Source organism: Gorilla gorilla, chromosome 4 (genome assembly GCF_029281585.2).
Source record: "Gorilla gorilla gorilla isolate KB3781 chromosome 4, NHGRI_mGorGor1-v2.1_pri, whole genome shotgun sequence".
NCBI classification, from domain to species: domain Eukaryota; kingdom Metazoa; phylum Chordata; class Mammalia; order Primates; family Hominidae; genus Gorilla; species Gorilla gorilla.
Window position 1 is genome coordinate 47,397,317 of NC_073228.2, and position 23,673 is coordinate 47,420,989.

General features: G+C 49.5%; 2 protein-coding genes across 6 annotated transcripts in view; one reads left to right on the forward strand and one right to left on the reverse strand.

Annotated features, from left to right (window-relative positions):
* The window catches only part of EFTUD2 (elongation factor Tu GTP binding domain containing 2), a 49,105-nt gene extending 34,509 nt beyond the window's left edge, over nucleotides 1–14,596 (forward strand). Inside the window, exons 14-28 of the mRNA XM_019026845.3 lie at nucleotides 483–618; nucleotides 1,748–1,875; nucleotides 2,624–2,817; nucleotides 4,990–5,101; nucleotides 5,485–5,625; nucleotides 6,343–6,444; nucleotides 8,370–8,452; nucleotides 10,516–10,602; nucleotides 10,838–10,964; nucleotides 11,164–11,251; nucleotides 11,878–11,996; nucleotides 12,123–12,217; nucleotides 12,952–13,105; nucleotides 13,692–13,799; nucleotides 14,142–14,596. Of these exons, the coding sequence (XP_018882390.1) occupies nucleotides 483–618; nucleotides 1,748–1,875; nucleotides 2,624–2,817; nucleotides 4,990–5,101; nucleotides 5,485–5,625; nucleotides 6,343–6,444; nucleotides 8,370–8,452; nucleotides 10,516–10,602; nucleotides 10,838–10,964; nucleotides 11,164–11,251; nucleotides 11,878–11,996; nucleotides 12,123–12,217; nucleotides 12,952–13,105; nucleotides 13,692–13,799; nucleotides 14,142–14,237 (1,770 nt within the window). The 3' untranslated portion in view covers nucleotides 14,238–14,596. The remainder of the gene's footprint in view (nucleotides 1–482; nucleotides 619–1,747; nucleotides 1,876–2,623; nucleotides 2,818–4,989; nucleotides 5,102–5,484; nucleotides 5,626–6,342; nucleotides 6,445–8,369; nucleotides 8,453–10,515; nucleotides 10,603–10,837; nucleotides 10,965–11,163; nucleotides 11,252–11,877; nucleotides 11,997–12,122; nucleotides 12,218–12,951; nucleotides 13,106–13,691; nucleotides 13,800–14,141) is intronic.
* Nucleotides 14,597–15,034: 438 nt separating this feature from the next.
* HIGD1B (HIG1 hypoxia inducible domain family member 1B) lies at nucleotides 15,035–18,898 on the reverse strand. 5 transcript variants are annotated; one of them, XM_019026846.3, is made up of 4 exons: nucleotides 18,801–18,898; nucleotides 17,267–17,459; nucleotides 16,134–16,268; nucleotides 15,035–15,179 (listed from the first exon to the last, which is right to left on the reverse strand). In XM_019026846.3, exons 2-4 carry the CDS (start codon nucleotides 17,367–17,369, stop codon nucleotides 15,115–15,117), a joined length of 303 nt encoding a protein of 100 aa, XP_018882391.1. In that variant the 5' UTR covers nucleotides 17,370–17,459; nucleotides 18,801–18,898; the 3' UTR covers nucleotides 15,035–15,114. The 5 variants fall into 5 exon arrangements, with proteins under 5 accessions (XP_018882391.1, XP_018882393.1, XP_018882394.1 ...); XM_019026848.2 differs by having other exon boundaries at nucleotides 17,267–17,417; nucleotides 18,801–18,889; XM_019026849.3 differs by lacking the exon at nucleotides 18,801–18,898 and adding an exon at nucleotides 17,602–17,773 and having other exon boundaries at nucleotides 17,267–17,417.
* Between the last annotated feature and the right edge of the window lie 4,775 nt (nucleotides 18,899–23,673).

Genomic DNA, 23,673 nt, shown 5'->3' on the forward strand with positions numbered 1-23,673 from the left:
AAAAAAAATTTATAGAGCCTGCCTCAGTAGAGACCTTGAGTCTACTGAGGGTGATTTAGCTTGGCCCTGCCCTGACAGGATCCACAGCGAGGTGACCTTTTTTGGTTCCTTCCAGTGCACAGTGATCCTCTAAATCTGAGAAGTCTGTAAATAGACTTCTATTTAATAGGTGAGGGAGTTTCTGAGTGGGATGAGATGCTGCTTTTCAGACACCAGGGGGCAGCACTGGGAGTAATCAATCTGAGTGCTTGGTTTATTGGCTGGGATGGGGATGTAACCAAGTTGGCTTTGCCTGTGGTTTGAAGGGTAGGTAGCAGAGATGCCGCTGAAACCAAACTTTTGTCCTTGCCAAGAGCTTTGTCTCCATAGAAGAGAGCCTTGTGAAGGAGTTCTTCAGATATTTCTTTGGACTTCCCTTGTCTCCCTCTAGCACCATGCTCAGGCTCTCACTACAGCTGACATGGTGTCTTACACCCTCACAGGTTGTAGGTGACGTGGACACCAGCCTTCCACGGACCCTAGACGAGCTTGGCATCCACCTGACGAAGGAGGAGCTGAAGCTGAACATCCGCCCCTTGCTCAGGCTGGTCTGCAAAAAGTTCTTTGGCGAGTTCACAGGTAATAATGTGCTCGTGGCCCCTTAACTCTGTCATCCTCGTGCCCTGCCACAGGTATCACAGCAATTTTTTCTCACCCAGCGATGGAGGTCAGAAATCTGAGGATCTTTTCAACAAACCACAGATTCAGATGCAGAACACTGGTGTTTTTCCTAGCTGCTTTCCTTAGTGGATGATGGCACACATTCTATCTTGGGAACCAAAAGGAATTACATTTTCCTGCCAGGAGGAGTGTTCAAGTAAATGAGATGGGGAGGCCGGCTCTGTGGTTCTGGTATATTTTCCAGGGGGCAGCCGGGAAGGTGGATGCTTGGGTAGTGTGAAATAGTGCAAAAAGCACTAGGCTAGGACTTGGGAGACTTGGTTAGTTACACAGAAGGCACGTGATACACGTGAAAAAAACCACCTGAGTCTGTCTTGATCCTGCCCTGGCCATTCCATGAGATGACCCTGGGCCAGCCACCTAATTCTTCATGACTCTGATTTGTTATCTGTAAAACCAGGGAAGTGGAAAGGGTGATGGCTGAGGGTCTTCTCAGCAGTCTCTGATTGTAAGTCCGGTGGGAATTAGGTGTCTGGGCACCCAAGGTGCGTAGTTTTAATAGCTTATTTTGGTCTGCCCATCAATCTGACACACCAGATACCATTGAAGGCACACAGGCCTATCTCAATGTGCTCATGGGGGTTCCCTCTTATGTGGTTTATTAATGTGTTCGGAAAACGGGGTAACTTATTGAATAGAGATGCATGCAGTGTTTCTCAATGGGAGTCAGGTCAGGAATTGTTTTAAGTAGATGTTAGATGGGGTGCTTATTTTGTTCCATGTAAATGCGTATAGCCTATAAAAGTTCATAGATCGATGTACTTTAAACTTTTTGTCAGCTGAGTTCCAAGAAACCATGTACCACTGATACCTGCTGCTTGCTCTTTTCTGGCATCAGGGTGACTCCAAATCTTCTAGCAGCACATTCCCAGGAAGCAGGCTATCACTATCTATAGTGCCAGAGCTTTTAGAGCTAACAATCAGTCCCCACACTTTGAGCTTTTTGACCATTGTGAATGGTTCAGTAACTCCTGCTTGTGCTCCCTGGGAAGGCATGTATTAATGGCTTTCTCTTCTCCATCCACAGGCTTTGTGGACATGTGTGTGCAGCATATCCCTTCTCCAAAGGTGGGCGCCAAGCCCAAGATTGAGCACACCTACACCGGTGGTGTGGACTCCGACCTCGGCGAGGCTATGAGTGACTGTGACCCTGATGTAAGGGCATGTGGCTCCCCGGTTCTCTGGTCTTTTTTTCCCCTTCCTGTGTGGGGATACTGATTTCTGGTCACAGGAGTAATGCCCACTTTCCCACCCTTGCCTCCCCATCCCCATGAGCACAGTCAGGCCTGAATGCAAAGCCTGATGTTGCCACCGCTAGTGCTATGACCTTGGGAACATTACTCACATTTCTGAGCCTCAAGGCCTTGGTCTATAACACGAGCATAATAAAATGTGAGCGGTTGTTATGAGATTTAAATAAGATTAAGGAAGTGTTACGGTTGTGTTCAGCATGTTGCCTGGCAGATACTAAAGCTTCAACAAATGGTAGCTAATCTTGTCAGTCCTGGCTTTTAAAAACATCTTTCCCAGCCATTTCTTAGGCCGTCTAGTTTCTTATCATAAATACACAGCCAGTTGAGGATTGAGTTACATCTTAAGAGGAAATTTGGGACAGTAAGTAATCTTGCCAGTAGTGCCGGTCTGCTATCTTAAATCTGTGTCTCTTCCTCAATGCCCTTATCCTCCCAAAAAAAAAAAAAAGAGGAGAATATTTTTGCTCTGCCATGTCTCCTATTCATCCTCCTCAGAGGGATGGGGTAGAACATAGTTTGGAGATGAGACTACCTCATCTTTCTCTAGCTCCTCATAGAGCTCATGTCCTTGCTGTCAAGGAAGATGGCGGGGAGTAGTACTTCCCCGGAGCATAGATGTGGTTGAAGCTGCACCCTGTTCCCTCTTCCAGGGCCCCCTGATGTGCCACACTACTAAGATGTACAGCACAGATGATGGAGTCCAGTTTCACGCCTTTGGCCGGGTGCTGAGTGGCACCATTCATGCTGGGCAGCCTGTGAAGGTACTGGGGGAGAACTACACCCTGGAGGATGAGGAAGACTCCCAGATATGCACCGTGGGCCGCCTTTGGATCTCTGTGGCCAGGTACTGCCAACCAGAGCCCCAGGAGTATGCCTTGGTGTCTATCCAGGGGCTGCCCCCAAGGAGCTGGAAGGAGTGATCCTCCTTGGAAGTAGTTGCAAGGCTCTGTGCAAGAGGGGATAAAGTGGCTCTCCCTCCGCAGGGCTATTGACTTCAAGTTCTTCCTATCCCAGGTTTGTTGGGGCCAAAGGCAGCTACTGTTGGAATAGTGCCAGAAGCTTCGCCTTTGCACTTTGGGTGGCTCGTGTGAACTTTTTTTTTAGCCCTATTTGTTTGTTTGTTTGTTTTGAGATAGGGTCTCACTCTGTCTCCTAGGCCAGAGTGCAGTGGCACAATCTCAGCTCACTGCAACCTCCGCCTCCTGGGCTCAAGCAGTCCTTCCACCTCAGCCTCCCGAGTAGCTGGAACTACAAGCACACACCACTATGTCTGGCTAATTTTTAAATTTTTTGTAGAGACAGTGTCTCACTATATTGCCCAGGCTGGTCTCCAACTCCTGGGCTCAAGTGATCCTCCCACCTCAGCCTCTCAAAAGTGTTGGATTACAGGTGTGAGCCACCACACACCATCTTAAAGCCCTTTTGAAAGCATGAAGCTTGTATGAACTTTTGTAGGAGGATTTCCATTGTTACTCATCTTAATCCTCTTTTCATTTCCTCTCCTGTGTTCCTTAAGTCATAATCTTTGTGTTTCTTCCCAAAAGAAATTGTTCCCCAACTCCACTGTCTACTCTTTGACCAAGAGAGAAGGCTTTACTGGATCCCTTGTAGCATCCCAATCTGCAGTCAAACTTAGCTTGGGCCTCTGGGCTACTTGTCAGTTTATGAGTTTGGTTTCCCAGTTGACAAGTTAAACCAAAGCATTCGTGTTCCCTAAGGTGGCTACTCTGCCTCAATGGTGGCCCCTTTTGTTAAATCCACCCTAAATGCCAAAAGGCGGAATATTGAAGAGCTGGGAAAGTGGAAGTTTTCTGTGATGCTTTTTTTTTTTGAGATGGAGTCTCACTCTGTCGCCCAACCTGGAGTGCAGTGCCTGTGATCTCGGCTTACTGCAAGCTCCACCTCCTGGGTTCATGCCATTCTGCTGCCTCAGCCTCCCAAGTAGCTGGGACTACAGGCGCCCACCACCATGCCCAGCTAATTTTTTTGTATTTTTAGTAGAGACAGGTTTCACCGTATTAGCCAGGATGGTCTTGATCTCCTGACCTCGTGATCCACCTGCCTCAGCCTCCCAAAGTGCTGGGATTTATAGGCGTGAGCCACCGCTCCCAGCCTTTTTTTTTTTTTTTTCTCTCTGTCAGCCAGGCTGGAGTGCAATGGTGTGATTGCGGCTCACTGCAACCTCTGCCTCCCGGGTTCAAGCAATTCTCCTGCCTCAGCCTCCCAAGTAGCCAGGGTTATAGGTGTGCACCACCATGTCTGGCTAATTTTTTGTATTTTTAGTAGAGATAGTTTTCACCATGTTGGCCAGGCTGGTCTCAAACTCCTGACCTCAGGTGATCCAGCCACCCACCTCAGCCTCCCAAAGCACTGGGATTATAAGCGTGAGCCGCCACACCCGGCCTTCTGTGATGCTTTTGCTAGCCCCTTACAGTCGACACCTTGGGCAGCTTTTTACCATGAGCCTGCAATTGGAATAAGATTTTCCTCTTATGTCCTCACAGAAATACCTTGTACTTTTCTTTTATAATGCCCATCAGTTTGTAACCACATACATGTGTGGATAATGATTGTTTACTGTATCTCTCCCCTGCTAGAATGTATCTGTTTTGCTCACCCCTGCTCTTGGCATGCAGCAAGTACTCAGTAAATTTTTGTGGAATAGGCCGGATGTGGTGGCTCACACCTGTAATCCTAGCACTTTGGAAGGCTGAGGCAGGAGGATTGCTTGAGCTCAGGAGTTCAAGACCAGCCTAGACAACATGAAAAAACCCCGTCTCTACAAAAAATACAAAAATTAGTTGGGCATGGTAGTGTGTGCCTGTAGTCCCAGCTACTTGGGGGGCTGACGCAGAAGGATCACTGGAACCTTGGAAGTTCGAGGCTGCAGTGAGCCAAGATTGTGCCACTGCACTCCAGCCTGGTAACAAAGTGAGATCCTGTCTCAAAAAAAAAAAAAAAAAATTAGGGAATGCCCTGCCTAAGTTTCACTGCTGCTTATTGGACATTGCTTCAGGTACCACATTGAGGTGAACCGTGTTCCTGCTGGCAACTGGGTTCTGATTGAAGGTGTTGATCAACCAATTGTGAAGACAGCAACCATAACCGAACCCCGAGGCAATGAGGAGGTAGAGTTTCTGAAGAGACCAACTGGGTTGGCTTAAACTAGATGGTCCCAGGGACACACATGAGCACAAACAGGGGACTAATCCACAGTCATTGCCATGTCCTGGTTTCAGGCTTAGCCTTCTAGATATGACCCTGCTGGATTCTCCCTGTACTCAGTTCAGATGCGAGGAATTAGGATGGGTGCCTTTTATTATTTTCCTCCTCTCTTTGTTCTGCCAGAATACCTGGGAAGAAATGGCCCTTCAGGTTACCCCCACTCAGCACCAGGCTCCTGGTTGGGGAATACATAGTCTGATCCTAAGCAAGTCCTCTTCTCATACCTCTGCACTTTCTGTGCCTGCTCATGCCAGTTGCCCTCAGTCCTTTGTGCTTTGGATCTCAGGCTCAGATTTTCCGACCCTTGAAGTTCAATACCACATCTGTTATCAAGATTGCTGTGGAGCCAGTCAACCCCTCAGAGCTGCCCAAGATGCTTGATGGCCTGCGCAAGGTCAACAAGAGCTATCCATCCCTCACCACCAAGGTATGCCCATGGCCTGCAGCAGCCGCCAAGCCCCACTATCCCCAGCTGAATGGGCAGAGCTGCACACTGCCTCACATCCATCAGGTGTTCATGATCTGCTGCTTCCAGGAAGCTGTGTCAGGAGCAAGCCCAGCCTATGGCTGTCGTGTCAAGGCAGGACAAGACCCGTGTGTGTGTGTGTTAAAACAAGACCTGTGTAGGAGGGGGCAGTGATGGGGGGTATAGGACAAGGTTGTGTGTGTGTGTGTGTGTGTGCGCGTATTTGTGTTCCCCAGATGTCTTTATCTAGAAAAAAATACATTTCTTAATGAGTATACTTTGAATTAATTTTCTCGAGAAGAGAAGGAAAAGTGAGTTGTTACTCTGATCCTTGTACACTATGAGCCTGCCAGTGTACCTTTCCAGGTAGCAGGCCAGGAGGGCTAAAGGGCTAGCTTATGTCCATGGGTATAGGGTAGAGTTTGACCTAAATCATTAAGATGGGAATTAAATCATTGACTTCACACCTAGTAGCACCATGCTGAGTGGTCCTGGTGTCTTGAGGACCCACTCATAGGCAGATGCTCCTCACTGAACCTTCTTGAAGAGGCTGGAACAGATGCTAAGTAGTAGCTGTTTCTGATAGGCACCTTCTTGTCTGCTCTGGCCTTGATTTTGTTTGTGTGTGCCTTTGCTGGCATAAGAGAATCCAGGCTGTGACTGCCTGTTGTGTTTCAGGTGGAGGAGTCTGGCGAGCATGTGATCCTGGGCACCGGGGAGCTCTACCTGGACTGTGTGATGCATGATTTGCGGAAGATGTACTCAGAGATAGACATCAAGGTACAGCAGTATCTGCCGGGAGCTGGGTTCACGGTCCAGACTTTCACAAGTGACCAAATCCTTGAATTCCTGGGAAGCTCCAAGGGAAGAGAGAGTACATGTGTTTGTGAAAACCATGATCTGTTGCTCCTTATATGGGAAGATTTTTGAGAACTGGTTTGCCCCCTTCTGCTGTGTCATACGTTTAAAATCAAGGCTCAGCCGTGCTTGGTGGCTCACTCCCAGCACTTTGGGAGGCCGAGGTGGGAGGATTGCTTGTAGCCAGGAATTCAAGACCAACCTGAGCAACAAAGTGAGACACTGCCTCTACAAAAATTAAAATAAAAAAATTAGCCAGGCCAGGCATGGTGGTCCATTGCTGTAATTGCAGCACTTTGGGATACTGAGGTGAGAGGATTGCTTGAGCCCAATTTGAGACCAATCTGGGCAACATAGTGAAACCTCGTCTCTACAAACTAGCCCAGTGCAGTGGCATGTACCTGTATTCCAGCTACTGGGGGGCTTAGGTGGGAGGATCACCTGAGCCTAGACTGTCAAGGCTGCAATGAACTGTGATTGTGCCATTGCTCTCCAGCCTGAGCCTAGGAGGTCATGGCTGCAATGAGCAATCATTGTGCCATTGCTCTCCTTTTTGAGATGGAGTCATACCCTGTCTCAAAAAACTAAAAAATTAAAATTAGTCAGATGTGGTGGCTTGCACCTATAGTCCCAGCTACTCCGCAGGCTGAAGCAGGAGGATTGCTTGAGCCCAGCAGTTCGAGGCTGCAGTGAGCTACGATCATGCCACTGCACCCTAGCATGGGTGACAGAGCAAGACCCTGTCTCAAAAAATAAATGCATTGAAAAATAATAAAACAGGCCGAGCACGGTGGCTCACGCCTGTAACCCCAACACTTTGAAAGTCCAAGGCGGTTGGATTGCTTGAGGTCAGGAGTTCAAGACCAGCCTGACCAACATGGTGAAACTCCCGTCTCTACTAAAAATACAAAAATTAGCCAGACATGGTGGCGGGCACCTGTAATCCCAGCTATTCAGGAGGCTGAGACAGGATAATTGTTTGAAACTGGGTGGCAGAGGTTGCAGTGAGCCAAGATCGCACCATTGCACTCCAGCCTGGGTGATAGGGCGATACTCTGTCTCAAAAAAAAAAGGAAAAAGAAAATAAAGGCTCCCAAGCCAAAGTTATTCTTGGTCCTTTGTTAGGGAAATAATTGCACAATTAAACAATTAACCCATGGGTGGTGATTAGGTCTCAGAGTGGGTGGTTTCAAGGAGAGGGTGGGGACTGTCTCGCCCAGATTCTTTGTCAAGCCTTGATGTAGCCCCTCAAACCATGTGTTGCTTGGCCTCCTTGTCCTAGTTGAGTCGTATTTTCTCCAAGGCCCTGCGGAGACCCTCAATACCCCTCTTAGACTCCTCTACTGATGTATCTAGGAAGGAGGAAGGATTGGTGTCATAGAAAACACTGGGTTTCCTGGGCAGCAGACCATGTTGGGGCTTCAGGGCAGAGCTTCACTCAGATGCTGTGGGTTGAGAATGACATGGGTGCACGCCAGTGGGTCTCTAGCACCAGCTCTGGCACCCTGGTACCAACAACCATGGGGGTTGTTCAGTGAATGGTGGTAGACGGCTGAACGGATGCTGAGAGCTACCTTTGAAGACTAGAATTAAGGCCCTAGTTTGATACCCCACTTACTCTTGGCTCAGGAATCTAATTTCTTTACTACAGTAAGTTTTCTCGGGCTTTTTGGTGATGGTTTGGACAGCTCTTTTAACCTGCTGTTGTACTTATCACTTGTGCTGATTAAGGCAGTTGGGGTTTTCACAGAGGTAGTATCAAGGGAGCTTCTGAATTCCCTTAGGTAAATGGTTGCCCTTCCAACAAAATTAGACCTCGCTTCAGTACTTTATTTTCTGTTTCCCAGGTGGCTGACCCAGTTGTCACGTTTTGTGAGACGGTGGTGGAAACATCCTCCCTCAAGTGCTTTGCTGAAACGCCTAATAAGAAGTAAGCTGGGAGCACAGTGTCCCCGGGACTGCAGCCTCCTGGACACTCTCTCTCCTTTATCTTCCACCTCCACCCCCACCGTGAGCACTATGCACATAGAGACCTCTACAGCTCAGAATGGGGGGTGCTTACAATACTTGAGTTTCACTCCAGCCCTCTCAGCCCTTCTGCCTTTGAACACAATGACATGGGATTATTCGCCTTGGGTATTCCCAAGAGGAGTTTCATAACTGCCACTTTGTCTCTATAAAATGACTATCTTAAAAGTTTACTCCAAATCTTACTCACTTTTTGTTTTTTTGTTTTTTTCGACACAGGCTGGAGTGCAGCCTCAACTTTCTGGGCTTAAGCAGTCCTCCCAAGCAGCTAGGACTATGGGCACACACCAGGCCATCTGTTAATTTTTTTATTTTTTGTTGTCCAGACTGGTCTTGGACTCTTGGGCTCAAGTGTTCCTCCCACCTTGGCCTCCCAAATTGTTGGGATTACAGGTGTGAGCCACCATGCCCAGCTTAAACCTTACTTTTTTTTTCTTTTTTTTAAGACAGTCTTGCTCTGTCGCCCAGGCTGGAGTACAGTGGCACGATCTCGCCTCACTGTAGCCCCTGCCTCCCAGGTTCAAGCAATTCTTGTGCCTCAGCTTCCCCAGTAGCAGGGATTACATGCACGCACCACCACACCTGGCTAATTTTTTGTATTTTTAGTAGAGATGGGGTTTCGCTATGTTGCCCAGGCTGGTCTCGAACCCCTGACCTCAGGCAGTCCGCCCGCCTCGGCCTCCCAAAATGCTGGGATTACAGGCATGAGCCACCACGCCCAGCTTAAACCTTACTTTCATAAAGACCAGTAGATTGAAATGAAAGAAAGATGAGCCCTTTGCCCTTTTTGCTCTACCTTGCCCCTGATACTGTGGCTTTTTTTTTTTTTTTTTTTTTTTTTTGAGACAGGGGCTCACTTCGTCACCCAGGCTGGAGTACAGTGGTGCCACCATGGGTCACTGCAGCCTCAACCTCCCGAGCTCAAGCGATCCTCCTACCTTAGTTAGCCTCCCAAGTAGCTGGGACTACAGGTGTGCTAACCACACCTGGGTTTGTTTTTCTTTTTTTTTTCCTTTTGAGACAGAGTCTCACTCTGTAGCCCAGGCTGGAGTGCAGTGGCTCGATCTCAGCTCACTGGAACCTCTGCCTCCCGGGTCCAAGCAATTCCCCTACCTCAGCCTCCCGAGTAGCTAGGACTACAGGGAGTGAGTGTCACCACACCCAGCTAATTTTTGTATTTTTAGTAGAGATGGGGTTTCACTGTGTTGGCCAGGCTGGTCTCGAACTCCTGATCTCATGATCTGCCTGCCTCAGCCTCCCAAAGTGTTGGGATTACAGGCATGAGCCATCACACCTGGCTGGCTAATTTTTTATAGAGATGGGGTCTCTTGCTTTGTTGCCCAGGTTCTGTTTGTTTGTTTGTTTGTTTGTCTGGGGTTTCTTTTTTGTTCTGTTTTGTTTTTGAGACAGAGTCTTGCACGGTCGCCAGGCTGGAGTGCAGTGGCACAATCTCGGCTCACTGCAACCTCCGCCTTCTGGGTTCAAGTGATTCCCCTGCCTCAACCTGAGTAGTTGTGATTACAGGCATGCGCCAGCGCAAGCCACCACGCCCAGCTAATTTTTTGTATTTTAGTAGAGATGGGGTTTCACCATGTTGGCCAGGGTAGGCTCTATCTTCTGACCTTGTGATCCGCCCACCTCGGCCTCCCAAAATGCCAGGATTACAGGGGTGAGCCACCGCGCCTGGCTGTTTGTTTTTAAGAGGCAGTATGTTGCTGTATCACCCAGACTGGAGTGCAGTGGTGTGAGCCATAGCTCACTGCAGCCTCAAATTCCTGGGTTTAAGTGATCCTCCTGCCTTGGCCTCTCAAAGTGCTGGGATTACAGGTCTGAACCACCACGCTTGGCCCCTGTGGCTTTCACTGATGTCACTTCCTCAGCTGTCCATCTTGTTACCCTTTTCTTAGTAATGCCTCTTCTGCTGTTCTGTTAGCCGTCCTTACCACCCATTTCCATTCTGACCAGGAACAAGATCACCATGATTGCTGAGCCTCTTGAGAAGGGCCTGGCAGAGGACATAGAAAATGAGGTGGTCCAGATTACGTGGAACAGGTGAGAACAGGGCTCTGACGCCAGGGTCGAAAGGAGGCAGGGATGCCACAGTTTAACTGCCGGGTCTCTAAGAGCACACATCTTTCTGGGGAGCATTTATGTCTTTGCCTTTGCTCTTGTTCTGGGCACAGTGGGTAGGATGAAGTGACTGTCTTCCAGGAAGGGAGGGTCTGTGGCTCCAGGACCAGCAATCACAGAGCTGGCTGACAGCTCCATTGTCTCCTCCTTTCCCCAGGAAGAAGCTGGGAGAGTTCTTCCAGACCAAGTACGATTGGGATCTGCTGGCTGCCCGTTCCATCTGGGCTTTTGGCCCTGATGCGACCGGCCCCAACATTCTGGTGGATGATACTCTGCCCTCTGAGGTACAGTAGAACTGATGGGAACTGGGTGGCGGTCTCTTACCTCTAGAGTGGAAGAAACTACAAAGTGTTCTTTTCCCAAAAGTATCTTGTGTCCTCTGGTGAAGGACAGTATCCCCTTACAGGCACATCTATCTTCTCCCTCTAAATGCTTCAGCCATTGCCAGGGCGACTGCTAAGGAGGCCTCATGTTTCTCTATAGGTGGACAAGGCTCTTCTTGGTTCAGTGAAGGACAGCATCGTTCAAGGTTTCCAGTGGGGAACCAGGGAGGGCCCCCTCTGTGATGAATGTAAGTCCACCAGCATTCCCCCACCCCAGTCCTCGAGGGTCCTTGCAGCCAGGCATATGAGTGGGATGGGCTCACCATCTTTAGGATTCGGCAGGAGAAGCAGCTTGGGGTACACAGGACCATCCCAAGTCCTGGCCAGCTTCTCCCCTTTTCCTTCCTTATCCTGGTGGTGTAGCCTGGAAATTTAAGTCATTTCTTAACTGTCATTTGCTCCTCATTTCTGAGAAGGGTTTGGCGTTGGATGTATTTGAGAAGAGATATCAAGAGGGTGATGAGATTGGAATGGTTTATAGACCCTGATTGGGCTTCATGGACCAAATGTACAATTCTGGAATTTATTCTACATCCACAAAAATGTAAATATGTGCAGAAGAAGGAAATAAACTTCTAGGAAAGCTCTAAGTCTGAGCATGGCCTGAAGCAAACACTAAGAACATATGCTTAACTTCTGACCTCTGCCATGGGCCTTGCTTATTCAGTTAGAACGCCCACCTCCCATTTGATTTCTGTACCATGTCTTTCATGACTGCAAGACAGCTGCAGTGTTGCAGGAGACTGCTACTCTGCCATGGCCCCATGACAGGCCCAGAACCTCTCCCCAGTCACTCCCTCCACCTCCTTTACAGTGATTCGGAATGTCAAGTTTAAGATCCTGGATGCGGTGGTTGCCCAGGAGCCCCTGCACCGGGGCGGGGGCCAGATCATCCCCACAGCCAGGAGAGTCGTCTACTCTGCCTTCCTCATGGTAAGATAATGGGGCGGTAGGGGACCATCTGCTTCACTGGACAGGGGACTAAGTGAAGGAGCAAGTGGGACTATAGGCCCCCAGCCTTCCCCAAGCTGAGGGGCCTTTCTTCTTGCTCTGCTGCAGGCTACTCCTCGTCTGATGGAGCCTTACTACTTTGTAGAGGTCCAGGCCCCTGCAGATTGTGTCTCTGCAGTTTATACCGTCCTGGCCAGGCGCAGGTGAGCAGCCCCAGGCATATTAGGGAGAGTGCTGAGAGCAAGAGCAGAACAAGAGTCACCTCGGCTCCTACAGGGAAGAGAGGTTGGCCTTCTCTACCCTCCTCTCTCTGGAAACCCCGTGAGCTGATTTTCCAGAAAGAAGTAGGAGCGGAGGGAGGCAAGCCCCAGCTTTTCTGCAGATTAAAATTTGACATTTCTCCATCCTGGCTAACACAGTGAAACCCCGTCTCTACTAAAAATACAAAAAATTAGCTGGGCGTGGTGGCGGGTGCCTGTAGTCCCAGCTACTTGGGAGGCTGTGTCAGGAGAATGGCGTGAACCCGGGAGGCGGAGCTTGCAGTGAGCCGAGATGGCGCCACTGCATTCCAGCCTGGGCGACAGAGCGAGGCTCTGTCTCAAAAAAAAAAAAAATTGACATTTCTTTTGGGATCCCCTCCTCACAGAGCTGTTGGAGGCAGTGCTGAGGCAAGTCAGTGATGGGAATGTCTTTGGGCCCTTGTCCCTTCACCATCCCACTCCTGTCCTCTGCCCAGAGGTTGCTGCCACTTTGACTTCCACAGGGAATTATACTGAGAGCCCTGAGCCTTTTCTGCTTTTTGTAGAACATTCTTGGTTACTCTTTCTTTGATGGTAACTCTGGGCTGGAATGCATTTGGGGACAGCAAATGCTGGATTGCTTCTTGGCTTTTGGCCTGTGTGTGACTAGAGGCTCAGCCTTTGTTTTTCTGTCTCAGGGGGCACGTGACTCAGGATGCACCCATCCCAGGCTCCCCTCTGTACACCATCAAAGCTTTTATCCCGGCCATCGACTCTTTTGGCTTTGAGACTGATCTCCGGACTCACACCCAGGGACAAGCCTTTTCTCTGTCTGTCTTCCACCACTGGCAGGTGAGAAAGCAATGCAGGCTGGCGGACTTGGCTTCCCACCTCTGCAAGCCTCATCCCCTTCTGTCCTGATCCCTCTCCAAGCCCTAAGTGAGGTGTACAGCATCCTGGAGAAGAGTCCTCCTCTGGGGAGCATATATTCAGGGCAACTTGAATCTGTGTCTCTCAGTTTAAAAAAAAAAAATAGGGCCGGCTGTGGTGGTTCACACCTGTAATCCCAGCACTTTGGGAGGCTGAGGCGGGCAGGTCACCTGAGGTCAGGAGTTCGAGACCAGCTTGACCAACATGCAGAAACCCCATCTGTACTAAAAATATAAAATTAGCTAGGCGTGGTGGTGCATGCCTGTAATCCCAGCTACTTGGGAGGCTGAGGTAGGAGAATCGCTTGAACCCGGGAGGCGGAGGTTGCGTTGAGCCAAGATCATGCCATTGTACTCCAGCCTGGGAGACAAGAGCGAAACTCCATCTCAAAAAAATAATAATAAGTAATAAATTTAAGAATAAAATAAATAAGAAGAGTCCTGCTTCTGGACCTGATGAATCTTCTGGGAATTCTGCCTGAGCCATCTGAAATTCCTTTGCCTTTTAGATTGTGCCTGGTGATCCCCTGGACAAGAGCATTGTCATCCGCCCCTTGGAGCCACAGCCAGCTCCTCACCTGGCCCGGGAATTCATGATCAAAACCCGCCGTAGGAAGGTATGTCTCAACCTTGGGCCTGTTGCCATCCCTCAACCCCCCAGGACTCTCAGAAGCAGGATCTCTCTCTCTTTCTTTTGGCCCCTTTTCCTAAGGGACACTTTTCCAATGTAGAGATATGATCTGTATACTCCTTAGGCAACCAAACCTGGGCCCCAGTCTCGTTGGGAAAGGAGAGCCTTATCCTCCCATGTGATAGTACCCTCAAGGCAGGGCTCCTGAAACACCACCACCTACATTCCAGCTACCACTAGCCTCCCCACTGAACACAGGTCTTGGATAGTCTCCTTGCTTAGTCTGCGACCACCTCGGGCTTTCTTATATTTGCCCCATTCCCTGCAGGGCCTCAGTGAAGATGTGAGCATCAGCAAATTCTTCGATGATCCTATGTTGCTGGAACTTGCCAAACAGGATGTTGTGCTCAATTACCCCATGTGAGTGCATGGACTCCTGGGAGCTCCTGCTCCCTACAGTGGGCTGCAACTCCTGTACTTGAAGCTGAGACCTCGTATGACGTGGCCTTCGTGTTGTCAGAGAGTGTCTGGAAGCTGCTGTTGCCATCTTGAACAACTCACCAACCTCCAACCCAGAGCCCCAGTGAGAGAGGAGCATTTGGCCTCCTGCTTCCTTCTGTGGCCTCTGCCGGGCTCCATTTCCAAGGAAAAGAGAGGAGCTTGGGCTCACAGAAAGAGAAGGGGATGAAACCCCAAGGGGCCCTATCTTTGGGATTTACATGGAATTTTATTTTCTACAAGTTTGACCTTGGCCATGGTTTGCAAGTGAACAGAACATTCTGACCTCTGTCTTGCTCTGCTCCTTTCATCCTCGTCTCCCCTGCCCCGTCTGGTGCTTACATTCTGAATATATGTCATCTCCCAAGAGGCTTCACTGCCTCTGCTTCCAGCTGCAGCCTCCTTCCTGCCTGGGTCCCCAGGGACGCCGCCTGCCTTTTAATTCAGTGTTCCCATGAGCGCCAAGGCCCCATTATTGCCCCCTTGCTCCCAATCCATGCTGCTTCTGGGTGGGACCTAAGATGGCTTGGGAGTTGTTGGGTTCCTGCGATCAGAGGTCTACCCCACCACCTCCTCAGGAAACTGCTGTCTCCCCTAAGAATCTTCCTTGCCCTGGAGTAGGGGGCCAGAGCACTTTGATTTCCAGCCATTTACTCCAAGTCCTCTCCCCAGCTACCACCAGTCCCTTATTCTGTTCTCCCCCAGTGAAAAAGAGTCTGTTGATTTTCCTCAAAACTGCTTTATTAGGAATGTACCAGGGATTGAGTTAGGGAAGTTGGACAGCCCCGGCTCCTATAGGAGTCCTACTTCTCTCCAGCATCCTGTGCCATCCTCTTGACATAATCGCTGTACATTGTGTACACAGCACCTGTGTGAGAGAAAAGAAATAATGCCCCTTGGCATCAAACCCTTCACCCGTCCTCTGGCTCTCTCAGGCGTCCCAGGGGTTCACCTCTAGCTGCTCCCTTGGGAGTCCAGCTTCCTGCTCATCTTTCTGCCCCAGGTCCCAACAGCTGCTTCAAGCATCTGACCACACAACCTGGGGAAACCACTTATCTGACAGTTCACAAAACACTTTCACATGTATTGTGTATCTGAGAAACCTCACAGCAGCCTGCAAGGTAGGCAAGCCAGGGGTGGTTATTGTCATGTTACACATCAGGAAACTGAGGCTCAGTGAGAAAGATTTGTCCACTGTCACACAGTTAGCAAGTGGCTGTCTGCTTTTTAATCTCAAGAGGAAGAGAAATTCAACATATGTTCTGTTGCATGATTTTTCTCACCCCTAGGGCAAACTGTCATGAGACACTGTCCCCACAGGCCTGGGACAGGAGCCTAAACAGGGAAGATGGCTCAGTATAGGGGCTTCACCAAGCATGTGATGTGGAGCCCAGAACAGGAACTTAAGTCACAGTCCTTTTTTTTTTTTTTTTTTTTTTTTTGAGACAGAGTCTCACTCTGTCACCCGGGCTGGAGTGCAGTGGAGTGCAGTGGCGGATCTCAGCCCACTGCAGCCTCCGCCTCCCAGGTTCAGGCAATTCTCCTGCCGCAGCCTCCAGAGTAGCTGGGACTAAAGGCACCTGCCGCCACGCCCAGCTAATTTTTGTATTTTTAGTAGATACGGGGTTTCACCATGTTGGCCAGGATGGTCTCGCTCTCCAGACCTCATGATCTGCCCGCCTTGGCCTCCCAAAGTGTTGAGATTACAGGCGTGAACCACCGCGCCCAGCCAAGCACAGTCCTTTTAATTGTTGGGACTTAAAGACCTACAAACTGCATAATCGGTTTTGCCCTCATTCTGCAACCCCACAAAGCTACTCACCTAGCATGACTGCACCCACTGCACAGGCCTGCGCTGCCACTCGGGTGTGAATCAGGTGTATGGACATCTTGGTGGAACCACGAGACCTCAGCCGGTAAATCCTGTATGCTGCTACCACCAAGCAGCCTCCTAAGCCTGTGGGCAGAGAACACAGTCCCTGGGCCACAGCCACAATGCACAGCACTCCCCTGATGAGAGATACCTTACCAGGCAGGCTGGGCATCTGGATAAACAGCTGGTTTTATGCAGCATCTGGTGGCGGGGGGTGGGTGTTGCGGGGGACCTAGGGGGATCATTAGAATATTGAGTTGTTGCCGGGGCATGGTGGCTCCCGCCTGTAATCCCAGCACTTTTGGGAGACTGAGGCAGGTGGATCACCTGAAGTTGGGAGTTTGAGACCAGCCTGACCAAAATGGAGAAACCCACTCTCTACTAAAAGTACAAAATTAGCCGGGCGTGGTGGTGCATGCCTATAATCCCAACTACTCAGGAGGCTGATGCAGGAGAACCACTTGAACCCAGGAGGTAGGGGTTGTGGTGAGCCAAGATTGTGCCATTGCACTCCAGCCTGGGCAACGAGTGAAACTCCATCTCAAAAAAATATGTATATATATTGAGTTGTTGCCCTTCAATGGCATTTTCAAAGTGGCTGCCTCCCTCCAGTGACACCCCTCCCCCATATACAAATAGCTGATCACCACCAGTGATGCCCCTCCCCCAGACACAAATAGCTGATCACCACGACACAGCCCCTCCCCACCAATTTGCTCCGCCCTGGGCCCTTCAGCCACACTGCTGGCTCCCACCTGGTACAGCTGTTTTCCTACTCTACCAGGGCCATAAGGAAGGAAGCCCTGGGGGACCCCAAGGTGTTCTTCTGACCCTTCCCACTTTGGTGTTGGTGCTCCAGGTTCCTCATATCCCATGTACTCAGTTGGCCGCCACCTCCACCCATGCAGACGTCCTGATTTCATTGTAAGGGTTTGCCCCTTGGCACCTTTGCTGTTGTTTCCCTTGTTCCGTGAGTAGGACCACTTGAGTTTTCTGACTTCTGCTTCATTCTCTTTGGAGGGTACCAGGGGACATGACAGAGAAGGCCTCCTACTCGGCACCCCATTCCTTTCTTCACTTACCTATAGGCACCAGCGGAGATTCCCGAGTCTTCCTCAGGAGCTTCTCAGACACACAGTCTTCGTCGTCAGGTGGTACCCACCAGCGTCTGTTAGCAGACATCATCCTGGACCTGGATGTAAGCAGCTGAGACTCCTATGCTGCAGCCCCGTCCTAGAGAGAGGCACTCCACAATCAGAACTCTGATTCCTCAGTCTGGAGAGGAGAGGAAGGTTACCTGCTAAGACCCTCTCTCACCATGCCCCAACACAGCCTCTACTTGAAAAGATGTCCCTCCCAGGTATCCCATCTCAGGTGGCTGGGCCACTAGTGCCATTTCTCCGTCTCCATTTCCTACCATCTGCCTCTTCCCCAGCTCATTCTGTCTTCACTGCTTTCTCAGCTTCCCCTTCCCCCATCTGCATCCCTGTGGGTGTGATCCTTGGGCCAAGAAAAACAGCTGAAAAAATCCACAGATGGTGGTGGCAGAAACAGTCCTTGAGTGCTGGGGCCCCCAATGGCCTTTGGTCTGTGATGGTTTCTCCTGTGGGAGCTACAGAGCAGGATCTGGCCCCAGGGAGCCAGAAACGTCCTAGACCAGATAGTGTCACAGCATTAGTTACCAAATTGCCAGAGATTATAATGATTGGACATTGATTTGCATGTAATTTAGCATATATTTTGCACATGAGTACTAAAGGAACACATTCTGGTTCCTGAGCTGCTCCCGTTTTTCCAGGTCCATCTCTTTCCAGGCAGGTTCTTCACAATTACCAACTGGCTACCTTCATCCCTGGGCTGGAAACAAGGGTTCTGCCAATGGGATGCCTTTTTTTTTTTTTTTTTTTTTTGAGACGGAGTTTCGCTCTGTAGCCCGGGCTGGAATGCAGTGGTGCCATCTCGGCTCACTGCAACCTCCGCCTCCCAGGTCCCGGTTGAAGCAATTCTGCCTCAGCCTCCCAAGTAGCTGGGATTACAGGTGTGCACCATGCCCAGCTAATTTTTTGTATTTTTTTAGTAGAGACGGGGTCTCACCCTGATAGCCAGGCTGGTCTTGAACTCCTGACCGCTTGATCCACCCACCTCGGCTTCCCAAAGTGCAGGGATTACAGGTATGAGCCACCGTGCCCTGTCCAATGGGATGCCTTCTAAGCCTAACCATACGGCAAACTCTCTTTTCTTTTTCTTCTTTTTTTTTTTTAGGCAGGGTCTCACTTTGTCACTCAGGCTGGAGTGCAGTGTCAATCCCTGCAAGCTTGACCCTCCAGACTCAAGCAGTCCTTCCACCTCAGCCTCTCAAGTAGCTGGGACTACAGGTGCATGCTACCACGCTCAGCTAATTTTTGTATTTTTTGTAGAGACAGTTTTGCCATGTCGCCCAGCCAATTTGAACTCCTGGGCTCAGGCGATCTGCCCACCTCAGCCTCCCAAAGTTCTGGGATTACAGGCATGAACCACTGTGCCTGCCCTTGAGTCAGCTTCTATCCTAGTTAGCCCTCCTCTCCTGGAGGAGCAAGAACTGGTGGCCCCCCAGGTCGTTGGCATGCTGGTGCTTACCCTAGGAGATGGCTAGAACGAGGAGAACGGGCGGCCAGGCCAGGGCTCAGCGTCTGCTGTTTAGAACCGACCAAAAGCTGAGATGGAGCTGCCACTATGGGGTCAGGGAAGCAGTGACTTGGGCTTTATGAAAACTTTGAAGTCAGGGATGGAGAGGGGAGGGGAAAGGACAGGGGATTGGTCTTAACCCCCAATCTGCTGAGTCCCAAGCCAAAGCTCCAGGCACTGGAAAGTAAGGAAAGACCAAATGGAGGGGAGCCCCTAACTAGATTCAGTCTTTTAATTCCCATGGAATTAAGTGGCTGGATCAGAGACAGGCTTGATGAGGAGAACGGAGATGGAGATACAGGAACAAGGATGAGCAGAAAGCCTGGGTCCCCCAAGTTACACTCCCTCGGATACTCTTATGAACAATGTGGGATGTAAATAAAATACCCTAGTTGTGAGAGACAGACTCTCTAGGCTGTCTTTTGGTTTGGGATTTTTTTTTTTTTTTTTTTTCCGAGACGGAGTCCTGCTCTGTCACCTAGGCTGGAGTGCAGTGGCACGATCTCGGCTCACTGTAACCTCCGCTCCCAGGTTCAAGTGATTCTCCTGCCTCAGCCTCCCGAGTAGCTGGGATTACAGGCATGTGCCACCATACCCAGCTAATTTTTTTATTTTTAGTAGAGGCGGGGTTTCACCATGTTGGCCGGGCTGGTCTCGAAATCCTGACCTTGTGATCCACCCGGCTCAGCCTCCCAAAGTGCTGGGATTACAAGCATGAGCCACCACACCCAGCTAGTTTTTGGGGTTTTTTGTTTTGTTTTGTTTTTGAGATGGGGTCTCCCTCTGTCACCCAGGCTGTGTGATCTTGGCTCACTGCAGCCTCATACTCCCAGGCTCAAGCAACCCTCCCATCTCAGCCTCCTAAACAGCTGGGACCACAGGCACATACCACCACACTTGGCTCATTTTTGTATTTTTGGTAGAGACAGTTTCACCATGTTACCCTGGCTGGTCTCAGAACTGGCCTCCCAAAGTGCTGGGATTACAGGTGGAAGCTACAGGGCCCAGCTTCCAGAACTCTTTATACTACCTATGGGGTGATGCTCACTCAGGTTGCAGGGATGACAGTGATCAGGATTAGGGCTCTTCTGTACTCAGTATATTTCTTTTTTTTTTTTTTTTTTCTTTTTTGAGACGGAGTTTCACTCTTGTTGCCCAGGCTGGAATGCAATGGCATGATCTCAGCTCACTGCAATCTCTGCCTCCCGGGTTCAAGTGATTGTCCTGCTTCAGCCTCCTGAGTAGCTGGGATTACAGGCACCTGCCACCACACCCAGCTAATTTTTGTGTTTTTAGTAGAGATGGGGTTTCGTCATGTTGGCCAGGCTGGTCTCCAACTCCTGACCTCAGGTGATCCGCCCACCTCGGCCTCCCAAAGTGCTGGAATTACAGGCATAAGCCACCGTGCCCAGCCCTGTACTCAGCATATTTCAAAACTCTCAGCTATTCTATATGGTAAGTAGCAGTTTGTTCACAAAGGAATGGAGCTTCAGAGAGGCTTAATGACTTACCTGAGGATACACAGCTAGTACATGGCAGTTTTGTCATCTGAACCCAGGTCAGGCTGGCTCAAGTGTTTGCACTCCTAACTGCAATACTAACCTCCAGGGGGCTGGTTAAATGGAAGCCCTTTCCAGATGAATACTGAAGCTTAGGAATGCTAGTATATCCTGGCATCCTTGTTTAGGAGAAGAAAAAGTATGTGCTAAGCAAATGGAAAAAGATAGGGTGTGCTAGGGAGATCCCACTCTATCCCAGGCCTTTGTTTCTTCCCTAGATTACTCAGCCCTGTGTGTTTATCCTAAAGGGGCTCTGCAGCACTGGAAATTTGTTTGGCAGCTGATGTCCTTTTCTCTCCCCAGCATTCACTGCTCTAGGCAGAGACCCAGGGTCACAGCAACTCCCCAGGGCCTTCACATGTCCCCAGTGTCCATGGGAACTCTCCTCCCAGCCTTTCACACACACCCTCCTTTGCTGCCTCTCCAGGTTCCAGCAGTGGCCTGAATTCTCAGGAGATGGACGGTATATTCCCTTACTGGTCTAGGCCAGAAAAAGGGGGATGAAAATGTCTGGATTAGACAGGGCAGGAAACAGGATCAACTCCAAGTCCTTTGAAGAACAGGAGCCAAACCACGGATAGTGAAGTTCAGCTTCTCCCTGCTGAAATGATGGTGATGTTCCCACAGCATCTCAGCTATGGGAATAATAATAATTCCCACAGCTGAGAAATAATAATAATTGCTGTGATTTACTGAGCACCTTCTATGGGCCAAGCAGTGTGCTAATTGCTTTGTTTTTGTTTTGTTTTGTTTTGAGACAGAGTCTCACTCTGTCACCCAGGCTGGAGTGCGGTGGTAATCAAAGCACACTGCAGCCTCGAACTCCTGGGCTCAAAGGATCCTCCAGCCTCAGCTTCCTGAGTAGCTGGGATTACAGGCACATGCCACCACGCCTGGCTAATTTTTGTATTTTTAGTAAAGATGGGGTTTCACCCTGTTGGCTAGGCTGGTGTCGAACCCCTGGCCTCAAAGTGATCCACCCACCTTGGCCTCCCAAAGTGCTGGGAATATAGGCGTGAGCCACCATGCCCGGCCTCCTTTGTGTAGATTAATTCTCACGATAGCAATGAGGTAGGTGCTATTATTATCCGCACTTCACAGGCAAAAAACTGGGGCTCCATTAAGCGTTTTGCCCAACAGTAAGTGACAGAAAAAAGACCAGACTTCTAACTCACTACTCAGGACTAACTTGAGAGAATGTAAAGTGCAGGGGAAATCTTGAAATAGAAGAAGTAAAATTGCTTTGTATTTCAAAAACTTCTGAGAACATACAGTAACTAAAAAAAACTTCAAGGAACAGATTTTTGTAGAGTCCTGCTTTAGTAAACAGATAAGATAAAATGATGATAGCATCATTTTTGTGAACATGCCGAGTCTTTAATGTTTTCCATTTATGCATTGCTACATTAGTAATTTGTTTAGTAGACCTCTTTTTCTTCCAAATCAGGTCACATCAATAGAAATTCTGATTTAGAGGGGCCTAAATCAATGACGCAGACAGACTTAGCATAGGCAAAAGTCAGACGTGGGATCAGTTAGCCCACAGACCAACCACTCTAAATATTGGGTTATGCCATTTAATCTCTTAGAGTCTTTGGCTTCATTGGTAAAATCAAGGTAGCACTTGCCCATAGGATGATCGCAAGGGTTAAAAGAGAATTGTTAGAATTCTGCTAACTCCTGCTGCTCCTCTTCCTCCAGGAGTAAGTGGCAGGGAATGGGTAGCAGGCTGGGGGAAAAGCGGAGAGTCCCTGACAACAGATGGCAAAGTTACCATATTCTGTGTGGTTCCGAATTCAGCACAGCTTTTCTCATTCCCTTCCCCCGGACCCCCTCCTTCTTGGGCTTGCCCACCCTAACTGGAAGCTTTAGGCTTGTTCTCCCTGTTGTGTTAAAGGGGAAGGGATGGGGGGAAGGGGGACTAAGTCTTAAAGCTCTCAACACGATCTAAGGCACAGCTATGCTATTTATAGCCCAAGGGAGCGAGTGACTGGGAGGGGAGGGACAAGCAGCTTTTGCCTTGAGCTAATGGGAGCTGTAAGTGAGGGCATGATGGAGAATAGACTAGGGGACAGAGGATGCTCCTAGTTGGGGTTGGAATGGGAAGAAATGGGGTTGAAAGGCTGGGAGGATCAGAGGGGAGAAAACATTAGGGGATATAGTTGTGTCTGGGGCACTTGAAGGGTAAGGAGTGGAGTAACAGGAACAGGCAGTGAAAGTTTCTAGATAATATGGCTAGGCTGAGGCCGCTTCCTGGTGGAGGCTGTCTGTAACACCCCCACCCCCCACCCTTTTATAAACAGGCATTGAGTTCCAAGGACCTCCTAGCATTTGTCCAAGGACAGCCCCAAGGGCCACAGGCCTGAAGCCAGAAAGTACCTTTGGTATCCACTAATCTTTCTGAGAAGACTTCACATATTTTTTAATTTAATTTTTTTTTTTTTTCTGAGACAGAGTCTCACTCTGTCGCCCAGGCTGGAGTGCAGTGGTGCTCACTGCAACCTCCACCTCCCGGCTTCAAGCAATTCTCCTGCCTCAGCCTCCCGAGTAGCTGGGACTACCCAGCTAGTTTTTGTCTTTTTGGGTAGAGACGGTCACCATGTTGGCCAGTGTGGTCTTGAACTCCTGATCTCAGGTGATCCACCCGGCTTGGCCTCCCAAAGTGCTGGGATTACAGGCATGAGCCACCACACCTGGCCAAAAGAACTTTTTTGACAACAAAAAAATCCGGTTCAGTCAACATCCCTGTGGGCAGGGGCAGGGAGAAGCAGTATAATGTGTCCCACAGGTTAACTGAAACTGCTGGGATTAGTGGAGAGGGAGGGTGGTGTTTCCCACTAATACCTCTCTCCCATTAGCAGGAGTAATCAATAACTTCTCTCTCTTTTTTTTTTTTTTTTTTTTTTTTTTTTTTGAGATAGAGTCTCACACTGTCACCCAGGCGGGAGTGCAGTGGTGTGATCTCAGCTCACTGCAACCTCCGCCTCCTGGGTTCACGTGATTCTCCTGCCTCAGCCTTCCAAGTAGCTGGGATTACAGGTGCATACCACCACACCCAGCTAATTTTTTTCAATTTTTAGCAGAGATGGGGTTTCACTATATTGGACAGACTGGTCTCGAACTCCTGACCTCATGATCCACCCACCTCAGCCTCCCAGAGTGCTGGGATTACAGGCATGAGGCACCGCGCCCGGCAAGAGTAATCAATAACTTCTTTAACAGTTCTTACTATCCAGCCAGTCTAGGGCAGGCAGGACTCCCTGTTC

Excerpts from the sequence above, each read along its gene's own strand:
- HIGD1B (XM_019026846.3), bottom strand. The coding sequence starts at position 17,369 with ATGATGTCTGCTAACAGACGCTGGTGGGTACCACCTGACGACGAAGAC. Across the intron at positions 16,269-17,266 it reads ATCTCCGCTGGTGCCTATAG|GCTTAGGAGGCTGCTTGGTG; the intron begins GTAAGTGAAGAA and ends CTCTGCCCACAG. Across the intron at positions 15,180-16,133 it reads AGTGGGTGCAGTCATGCTAG|GTGCTGTGTACACAATGTAC; the intron begins GTGAGTAGCTTT and ends TCTCTCACACAG.